Source organism: Sycon ciliatum, chromosome 10 (assembly GCF_964019385.1).
Source record: "Sycon ciliatum chromosome 10, ocSycCili1.1, whole genome shotgun sequence".
NCBI lineage: Eukaryota > Metazoa > Porifera > Calcarea > Leucosolenida > Sycettidae > Sycon > Sycon ciliatum.
The window spans coordinates 6,757,899-6,768,846 of NC_088652.1; the positions used below are offsets into that span (position 1 = coordinate 6,757,899).

General features: G+C 46.2%; 1 protein-coding gene across 1 annotated transcript in view; it reads right to left on the reverse strand.

Annotated features, from left to right (window-relative positions):
- Positions 1-1,931: 1,931 nt before the first annotated feature.
- LOC135825653 (peroxidasin homolog) overlaps positions 1,932-10,948 on the reverse strand; it is a 14,190-nt gene continuing 5,173 nt past the window's right edge. The window contains exons 5-13 of the mRNA XM_065338270.1: positions 9,400-9,587; positions 8,771-8,868; positions 7,773-7,950; positions 7,434-7,522; positions 6,283-6,394; positions 5,535-5,578; positions 4,090-4,194; positions 3,572-3,640; positions 1,932-2,972 (exon numbers count right to left, since the gene is read on the reverse strand). Of these exons, the coding sequence (XP_065194342.1) occupies positions 2,838-2,972; positions 3,572-3,640; positions 4,090-4,194; positions 5,535-5,578; positions 6,283-6,394; positions 7,434-7,522; positions 7,773-7,950; positions 8,771-8,868; positions 9,400-9,587 (1,018 nt within the window). The 3' untranslated portion in view covers positions 1,932-2,837. The remainder of the gene's footprint in view (positions 2,973-3,571; positions 3,641-4,089; positions 4,195-5,534; positions 5,579-6,282; positions 6,395-7,433; positions 7,523-7,772; positions 7,951-8,770; positions 8,869-9,399; positions 9,588-10,948) is intronic.

Genomic DNA, 10,948 nt, shown 5'->3' on the forward strand with positions numbered 1-10,948 from the left:
CATTGCAAGGATCTGCATTGCAAGGATCTGCATTGCAAGGATCTGCATTGCAAGGATCTGCATTGCAAGGATCTGCATTGCAAGGATCTGCATTGCAAGGATCTGCATTGCAAGGATCTGCATTGCAAGGATCTGCATTGCAAGGATCTGCATTGCAAGGATCTGCATTGCAAGGATCTGCATTGCAAGGATCTGCATTGCAAGGATCTGCATTGCAAGGATCTGCATTGCAAGGATCTGCATTGCAAGGATCTGCATTGCAAGGATCTGCATTGCAAGGATCTGCATTGCAAGGATCTGCATTGCAAGGATCTGCATTGCAAGGATCTGCATTGCAAGGATCTGCATTGCAAGGATCTGCATTGCAATGATCTGCATTGCAAGGATCTGCATTGCAATGATCTGCATTGCAAGGATCTGCATTGCAAGGATCTGCATTGCAAGGATCTGCATTGCAAGGATCTGCATTGCAAGGATCTGCATTGCAAGGATCTGCATTGCAAGGATCTGCATTGCAAGGATCTGCATTGCAAGGATCTGCATTGCAATGATCTGCATTGCAAGGATCTGCATTGCAAGGATCTGCATTGCAAGGATCTGCATTGCAAGGATCTGCATTGCAAGGATCTGCATTGCAAGGATCTGCATTGCAAGGATCTGCATTGCAAGGATCTGCATTGCAAGGATCTGCATTGCAAGGATCTGCATTGCAATGATCTGCATTGCAAGGATCTGCATTGCAAGGATCTGCATTGCAAGGATCTGCATTGCAAGGATCTGCATTGCAAGGATCTGCATTGCAAGGATCTGCATTGCAAGGATCTGCATTGCAAGGATCTGCATTGCAAGGATCTGCATTGCAAGGATCTGCATTGCAAGGATCTGCATTGCAAGGATCTGCATTGCAATGATCTGCATTGCAAGGATCTGCATTGCAAGGATCTGCATTGCAAGGATCTGCATTGCAAGGATCTGCATTGCAAGGATCTGCATTGCAAGGATCTGCATTGCAAGGATCTGCATTGCAAGGATCTGCATTGCAAGGATCTGCATTGCAAGGATCTGCATTGCAAGGATCTGCATTGCAAGGATCTGCATTGCAAGGATCTGCATTGCAAGGATCTGCATTGCAAGGATCTGCATTGCAAGGATCTGCATTGCAAGGATCTGCATTGCAAGGATCTGCATTGCAAGGATCTGCATTGCAAGGATCTGCATTGCAAGGATCTGCATTGCAAGGATCTGCATTGCAAGGATCTGCATTGCAAGGATCTGCATTGCAAGGATCTGCATTGCAAGGATCTGCATTGCAAGGATCTGCATTGCAAGGATCTGCATTGCAAGGATCTGCATTGCAATGATCTGCATTGCAAGGATCTGCATTGCAAGGATCTGCATTGCAAGGATCTGCATTGCAAGGATCTGCATTGCAAGGATCTGCATTGCAAGGATCTGCATTGCAAGGACCTGCATTGCAAGGATCTGCATTGCAAGGATCTGCATTGCAAGGATCTGCATTGCAAGGATCTGCATTGCAAGGATCTGCATTGCAAGGATCTGCATTGCAAGGATCTGCATTGCAAGGATCTGCATTGCAAGGATCTGCATTGCAAGGATCTGCATTGCAAGGATCTGCATTGCAAGGATCTGCATTGCAAGGATCTGCATTGCAAGGATCTGCATTGCAAGGATCTGCATTGCAATGATCTGCATTGCAAGGATCTACATTGCAAGGATCTGCATTGCAAGGATCTGCATTGCAAGGATCTGCATTGCAAGGATCTGCATTGCAAGGATCTGCATTGCAAGGATCTGCATTGCAAGGATCTGCATTGCAAGGATCTGCATTGCAAGGATCTGCATTGCAATGATCTGCATTGCAAGGATCTACATTGCAAGGATCTGCATTGCAAGGATCTGCATTGCAAGGATGAACGAGCAAGCCTTGTTTTACAGTATACCCAAAGAATAGTACAATTGCTGTGTGCATGACAAAAGGATTCACATGCAGACTGGCTCTTCAGCATGCAAGTATCATGACGATATGAAGCGGTTGAAACACCAAGGTATTCATTGGGGGGGATGAGAATGATGCTCAATAACAAGAAAAGAAAAAGTTGTAGTCCAACATTCTCTGCTGGCTGGTGCAGTCAGATCGAGAAGAGACCTTTGTCATTCAATGTGATGAGTTGTAATAAATGTTAAGCTTCAGACAGAAATAACGCTATCCAGCCTGACAGCAAGGGCTTGTCAGTATCAATGTGTGTATCAATGTCAGTATCAATCAGTGTATCAATGTGTGTATCATGCATCAAGAATATTATCTACTACAGTACTATGGTATGGTGCGGCTAAACACTCTGTATCGACAGACTTATTCTGGCGTTGCACTAGAATCAACCCATACAGAGTACGGGTTTCGTCAGCATTGTGGGTGGAATTACTAGGTCTCGTGGTACATGTGACAAGAATTTGCATACTCAAATGGCATTGAAATCACCCATGGCTTTCTAAAGTCAGTTGACGAAGTGCTTACTTCAATACAAGAGTAATCGTTTTGATACACAAGTGCTGGCGGTTGGGTTTAATTTGCAACGCACTATCTAGCATAGGTGTACATTCTGCTAGAAAGTGTACTACAGAGCTATGATATGAACAACAAAGTGTCCTACACCTCCATCATTCAGTGCTTGGCTAAATCAACCCTCGACGAGGGCGTCGTCATTAATAGTCCTGATCCACTGGATGGCGAGTTTGCTTTACAGTCACGATGGCTCGTAGCAAAGAAAAACGTTGCCCACACGTGTGCCATTCACTGGCTGGCAGTGTGTGATGAACTAGAAGACGAGCTGCACTTCGCTGTTCCCTGTGCCGCTGTATGCCACCGTACCGTGAAGCTGGCCTCGATGAAGCTGTCGTTCCAATGATGTCTTGGTCATGACTGCACCGCTTGATGACATTGAGAAGCGCAACTGCAAACACGACAACGGAAACGGCCGGGATCAGAAACAGCCAAGTCGCTGTGCTTCAATGCACAGCCACTATAGATATTGAGAGAAAATCTGGCTATAAACCAGTTTCGTGCCATGCAACCTATGGAGGCTATGGTGGTCAATTAGCACAGAACCAGGTCTCATAGATTTCATGCCCAATAATCGCATGAACTTCTCAACAACAAAATGATTAGCTAGCTGGGTAGCTCACACACTGTGCTCTCTGAACAGAGCATCCCCGCTAAGATCAGAGCAGAGCATCGTCTCTGGAAAGAGTATCCGCTCTAACATCTGGCTTGAAAAATCTCTCAAATCCCTGGATAGAGCGTCCTCTAACAACCCTGGACATCACTACAATGCTACTCTCTGGCATCTGCAGAACGCATCAATACTGTGGACGTGACATAAGAAGACTCAAGGAATCTCTAATCCTCCTATGGTAAAGCACTATTCCGGTATGCGTCACACAGTCCTCTCCATGACAGCATGCTCATTCTTGAAACTTTGAGATCAAAACAAGTCTTGCAAATGTGTTAGACTGCTGTCTAAGCTAGCACATCACAGAACATTATTCTTACCTTGTACAGTGGTCTGCGATGACGTGCTTGTGCCTCCAATCGAACATTGCTGATGTAGGAACGAGGTACCTGAAGAGCAACGTACAGGTGAGTACATTCTCATCGGCAAGGGTGGCTAGCTGTACACGTAGCCAGTTTTTCTGACCAGCTTACAAGTAGGCTGGACTGGTTTTCGGGAGAGCAACGGGTCTGATACCAAGAAAAAGACTAGCAGGCTAAAGTGTCATAATCAAACAGTCACCGTAAGGTATGTACTGTATGGTATGGTATATTATTATTTAATAAACTAATTTACTTCCTTACTCAACAGTACTGAGTGCTACTAAAAGGAGAACCGAATCGGGAACAAAATTTAATGAGAACTTAGTGAAGTAGTAAGATCACCAGTCTGTAGAAGCTGGTAGACTCAACTACGAACAACTGTTCATTGCACCCTGGGTCAGTTGCAAAAGTAGCTTTCATGACAAAACCCGCGTGATCACACTAAGTTGAAAGTTGCACACACAGACTCGGCTCACCTCAAGCTGTGTGATGATCTCTCCGTGCAGTTCCTGAACCAATGCAGCGAGATCCTCCGTACCGTTGATACCCTCCAGCGGATTGTCACGTCCACGCAGCGATGCCTATCATGATGACAGAGCATTCAACATGTACACAAACACACATATACTGTAAAACCGGAAAGTCTAACGAGTCACAAAGTCTAACGTTTTAACGACCATTTTTTATTCGCTATATGAAGAAACGTTATCCCGAACCCAGTGTGTGAAAATGCGCATACATCGATGCATATTCTTGGTGGCCAGGTAGCCATCGTTAAATTTTCTGCACGTTATTATGCCAAAATTACAAAAAACGTTAAACTTTTTGGTCGTTGGACTTTCCGGTTTTACAGTACCGTATTTCCCCGAGTATAGGTCGCACTCAATTGTAAGTCGCACCCATCATTTCCAAGTCCATGTCACTATCGTTTTTTGATATATTCACTCTCTCTCTCACTCTCTCTCGCTCTCGCTCTCTCTCTCTCTCTCTCTCTCTCTCTCTTTCTCTCTCTCTCTCTCTCTCTCTCTCTCTCGCTCTCCCTCCCCCACCCACTCTTGGTGCGTCTAGGTGGCTATGAAGTCGAGACCCTAGGTTGGCGGAGCTCCCTAAACCTCACCACCACTGCCACGATTCAGGTTGTGCGTGCTTCCCCTAGCTGCATCTCATGTTTGGCATAAAGTGGTCTTTGTAAAAAAATAAAAAAAAATAAAAAAATGAAAAAAACTTCAGTAGTAAGTCATGCTCGATTATAAGTTGCACCGCTTTGTTGGCCCTGAAGTGAAGTGTAAAAGGCGCGACTTATATCCGGGGAAATACCGTATCATCCAATACAGCTAGTGAGGTGGACGGACGAGGATGTGCAAACATCTTATAGCATTGCCCTATTGCACCCTTCATTTGACACTCTCCCTTCACTCCTATTATCTGTTTGATTATTTGCTATTTTCTGCTGTGTTCCAAAATTAGATCCTCTCCTTCGTTCTAAATCTTCCATTTTTCTCCCGTGCTTTTTTCCCCTCATGCTTATGCTCCCCCCCCCCTCCCCCCTCCCCGAATTTGGTGCGCCTGCCATGTGAAGATGCCGAGACCTCTGGTCGGTTGAGCATGGCAAGCCCCACCAGCACCATCTCACCCCATGCTAGCCCCACGTGCCTGCCGGGGAGTTGTATATTTTGTAAAAAATAAAAAATAAAATAAACATTGGAATTGAAGCACAGCACTGCCGACTGATGCCAGACCTCCAGTTAAGGAGTGCAGGAGATATCCAGGTCCTTAAGGTCAACTATAAGCAATACTAAATGATGCCATAATCCAACTGAGATCATATCGGATGTGTGTTAGCCATACTGGTCTTTGCAGGGGGGGGGGGGGGGAGGGGGGTAATATTCTGCACTTCATTAACTTGACGTGCGGCACGTACCCTGAGTCGCTGTAGCAGAGTCGTACCGGGCTCTTCATTGGGAGCTGGTGTGAGTGAGAGGAGAGAGGGAGAAAGAGAAGAAGAGAGGACGAGAGGATTAGAGGTAGACAGAGACACGGACAGTCAGATGGAATGAAAGAGGCAGAGACACACACAGAGACGGACAGACAGACAGACAAACAACCAGACGAAAGAGTGACAGAGACACACGGAGAGGCAGAGAGAGAGTCAGAGACAGGTAGAGACAGACAGAGACAGAGAGAATGAGAGAGAGAGCTCGGTGTTGTGCTGGGCAATAGCAAAAGAAGAAACGCTGCGTGCAAGGCCATTAGCATCATTGTACGTGTGATACGTCACTGTGGCCTCAAATTGCATGCATCATCAAGTTGTGCCAAAATAGTAACGCATTATAGACACATCTTCCAGTGGATTGAAGTGCGTGATTCATAGATTGAAAATTACAGCAGTTGCAGACATGAACACTATGTCGAGAAAGCTGTTGTCGAACTTAATGGCACTGTGAAAGTAGAAAAGATTCGTGAAAATTGACATTCAATTGTACTTGGGGTCTTCGCTGCCTCTGTAACACTACTGCATATAATCAGATCTTGGCTGTTCATCCGGTATCAGTTGACTGATGATTGCCTATGGGCATGACACTATTAGTTTCCACGAACGATGCGTGGAGCTCTGTATCATTTGTTCTTCGGGTCATGTGAGTGACACAGCATTTCACATTTCAACTCACCGCATGTCAGATAACGGTCATTGGCTGACGACACATAGAGCAGACTGGAGGTCAGCTGGTGTGAGCCAAGGCAAACGGAGCTGTCTACACAATCTCGATCCGCGAGGCATTTCTATGCAAGAGAACAAAGTGGACAAGGTAGCATCGAGGAATACGGCCACATCAGAAATTCGTGCAGAGATCACATATAAATGAGAAAAGATCGTTTCAAGTTGAAATATCCTGGTTCTGTTTTTGTGAAACTACATTCAAGTAGCATTGAGGAATACGGCCACATCAGAAATTCGTGCAGATCACATATAAATGAGAAAAGATCTTTTCAAGTTGAAATATCCTGGTTCTGTTTTCGTGAAACTACATTCAGGCAACGTGCACTAGCTGAGCTGGCCTGATGCATCTCTCAAGCTAACACCACCTGTCCCATGGAAAGCAGTTCATAGCTGCATACTCTTCCTTGTTGACGCTTGGCATCACTGTGTTAAGTACGTGCACCAGCTCCCGCGAGTAAGGAAACAACGGATATATGAACTTATTTGGAGAACTTTGGCCAAGTCCTACTTCATGCAGGAGACTTGCCCTTGTGGTGAGTATAGTAGAGCCCGCTTGACAATGATGCCCCCCCCCCACCCATATTATTAGACTTTCATTTCCCCCGAAATTTACCCAAAATAAGAAATGTATGTCGTCGGAGTCTCCATTGGTCTGTACATGTACTCAAACTACGCCTTGCGCGTGTTCGTGTAAGATGGTTTCCACTGCAAAGGTCTCCACCTGGATTGAATTTTTAGAGTAGAGTTGTGACCATAATCTTTTGCTATGGTTTTCCCTCACCGTCCATCTCCACCCAAAGAGCCCATTGAGCAATGACATACTTCAACGAAGTAGTTTGGACTGGTGACCAGCTTTACAGCCACCTGGGCTTAGGTGGGCAGGGTGTTGAGCATCAAGCAGTGCATTCCTACTCATTCCCGAGTGAGCTCACGTGCATTATCCATACATTCCGTATTTGGCAATGTGCCAGATAGCCTATTGCTACGGGTTGATTGACGTGCCAAGGGATGTAAAAGTAAATAACAAGTATGTGACATTGGTGTATGTGACAGAGGCATATTATGTGGCTGGGGTGTATGTGAGAGTGGTGTATTCTCTACCTGTGTCAGTGCACAAGGGTTGCACAGTGGTCCTCCGCAGTCCATGTCTGTTTCATCGCCACCGACAGCTTGATTGAAGCACGTCACCTCTGCATGCAGGGAACGGTACACGCGCACGCACACGCACACACACGCACACACACGTGTGTTCACGGGCGGGCAGGTTACGCATTCAACTACCGTAGCCACCAATGTGAATAGCATACATTTGATGTGAAATGTTCTATGTTCCCACCAAACTTTCCACGTGCCTTATACACTGGGCATAGAGTGCAATGGAGACTATGCCCACACAATAGTAGTCCCGCCAGCGTAATTGGAGTGAATTCAAATCCTTACCATCGACTTTGAGAAAGGCCACGCCGCTAGCGGCAAAGCCCTTCTCATTGGTGACGTTGCAGTGGTAGTTGCCCTCGTCCGAATGCCGTGAATCGGATATGACGAGAGAGCCGTCCTGCGCTAGGTTGAGCCGATAGTAGTCGATATCCACTCGGGCATTGTCTTGGTACCATGCGACCTGCAATAGGTAACGTATACATGCATATTAACGTTCTTTAGCTTTACACATACGGTGGAGGGCACCTGGTGTATACTGTAATAAGATAAACATTGTACTTGAAGTACACTTGCTAAGAACGGATGCTAAGAAGGACACTGTCAAGGGCACGGGAGTATTGCCTGATAATGAATTGTGTCCGGATAAGATGCGCCGAGGATACTTTGGGAACGTACGAATTGTCACTCGTTGACTTTTCGAGGAGTTTCGTTTCTCTGAAGAGGCGGATTATTGGCCTCTTCAGAAAACGAAAGTCTCCTCGAAACTCCTCGAAGCTCCACAACCTCATCCGGTGGGAGAGGTGGATTAGTTCCGAAGAGTTAGGAAGAGATGGTCGATCGGATCGGACGTCATTATCGCCATGACTATTCCACTGAAAACTCCACAATGATAGAAACCGTTCTACTGGGACACTTCAACTAATCTCTTTAAATAATTTGTTCGAAAAGTTGATGAAAACAATTCGAACGCACCCAAAGTACACTATCCTTTTCCCTAGGGAAGTTACTCTGCTTGATACCCCACTGGAAGATTGGGCAATGCACTATTCTAACTTCAGTGGTGGAAATGGGTATGTGCAGAAGACGGCAACTTGACAGCTGTTCGTCTCCAATGCCTGCAATTACAGTTGCTTGGGATGCCGGTCTCTCCCTCCCTCACCCTTTCTCTACCTCCCCCTTTCCCTCCCTCCCTCCTTCTCTCTCTCTCTCTCTCTCTCTCTCTCTCTCTCTCTCACTCTCTCTCACTCTATCTCTCTCTATCTCCCTCTTTCTCTACTAACCTCGGGGACTGGTGAGCCACTTGTTGCGCATGACAGTGTCACAGATGTAGTACTGTTGACAACAGACTCGACAGGCGCCGATACAATAGCTGGCTGAGCTGTGGGCATGCGGGTGCATCAAAGATAAAGACAAAGCAGAGAAGTGAAAAAGTGCAAGGCAGCAAAGAGTACCTAAAACTCTGCAGTTGTTTCTTATTACACCTGTGGCATGTGAAGCAAAGGGGAAGTCCCTTATTGGCCTTCACCCGGAAGAGATCACGAGTACTATCTTGGAGATTTTACACCCCTCCGAAATCTGTCATTTAGGTATTTCCCTGTATTCACTACCTGACATCCCGTACAGTAAGATCGGATGCGGAAGAGCGCAGGGGTACGAGGTGCAGCCTGGCATTGTTCGAGAATGTTCAAATGTTAGCCGCTTTGTTCCTATTTCCCGATTATGACAAGCATCATGCTGTGTGGCCAAACATGTGGAAACACGGTCATGTAGAAAACACTACATGCATTCTTAAATTTGAAAATGATAATACAGCCTGGGGTGTCCTTAGATGTGTACCAATTTCCAGCCCTAGAGTTCATTGGCGAAGTGTTCTTTGATGCCCGATCTTACTGTACAAACCCGTACTTACTGCAATTATAGACTAGACGAGGGGTGAGCGTCTCAAGCTGCGTCAGAGCGACACCTGTAACACGGGCCGGCAACTGACACTGGACTTGCCCCGGTTGATCGAGAATGCCGGCTGCTACCAGTGTGGTGGCGTAGTTCGGTAGCCACTGCAGCGTGCAATCGCAGTGCAGCGAATTGCCATGCAACGTTCTGCCGCAAAAATCCACAGAGCACACTATTCAATTACGACGTTTGCCGGAGTACATAGTACGCAGTTGATGGTACTAGTTCCGTCTCAGTATCACTGGTAAGGCCACCCTTTGTTAATTCATTGTTTAACGTCCTTTTTTTCGCGAAAAGGTACGCGGGAGGGCGGAAAAAAAACAAAAGCCCATTCCAAAAACTGGAAACCCCAATCAAACATATTGACCAGTAAAGCATGTGATATATACAATATTTCTGGGTCTAACGGCACTTGCAGGCATAGAACAACACTCTTTGATGGTACATTGGAGCACATGCCTGATGAATCCAACAAAACAGGTACATAGCATGGAGTTAGTATGTCATGAATTCATTACATCTGGATTTTTACTAGGACACACACCGTACGATATTTAAAAACCAACAAAAAAAGAAAAAGAACACAAGACAAAGGCATGCCCGGGAGGCAAGATTATAAGTTTAAGGTCATGATCGGCACACTGTGAAACTACACAATCATGTATTTACAACTTCGCATATTATTGGTACTACTACTTTCTTGTTTTTTTTCCAGTCTGAGGCAAAAAGGTACGCGGGCGCGGACGTTAAACAACGAAAAAAGAAAGGGTGGCCTAACCTGTACATGTGGGTAATAGATCTTGCTGCATGTACATGTACATACTCATACACGGCACAGAGCACCACACATCATTCGTAGTAACTAATAGTGTCATGCCCATAGGCAATCATTAGGTAGTTGTCTGATGATTGCCTATAGGCATGAAACTATTAGTGGCAACGAATGAATCCAAATCCATTCATCACCGAGCTGCAGAGAGTGCTCAATGTCAGAGACAGAGCTTAGTGCATCAGTCGTCTGATAATTGCCTAGCGGCATGAAACTTAGAGTTACAACAAACCTGAACGTCCTCCGCTGAGTCTGCTATGTTACAACGAATGATGCGTGGCGCTCTGTGCCGTGTGTACGATAGCTCTACTAGAATGAATATTGAGCGCTCAACCGAGCCGGAGGACTCTCATTTGTACCTACCTATACAATGCTTCAGATCTTCACAGAATGTGCAAAGGGGCGGTGATGTGAGGCTGTATACGGGTCTGACCAGGGTGGAAGGGGTTGGGTTTGGTTATGTACGGGTCTCAACCAGGAGTACAAGTGATGGGGTTGTGTGTGTTGGGTCTCAGTGCAGTAGAAGGTGTGCAGCCGGGACTGTCTGCAGCATGGGTGTATGGGGGGGGGGGGGGTGCAGGATAGTGTGTGCAAGGACTGGAGGATGGGTGTGATGGGGGGGGGGGGTGCAGGATAGTGTGTGCAAGGACTGGAGGATGGGTGTGATGGGGGGGGGGGG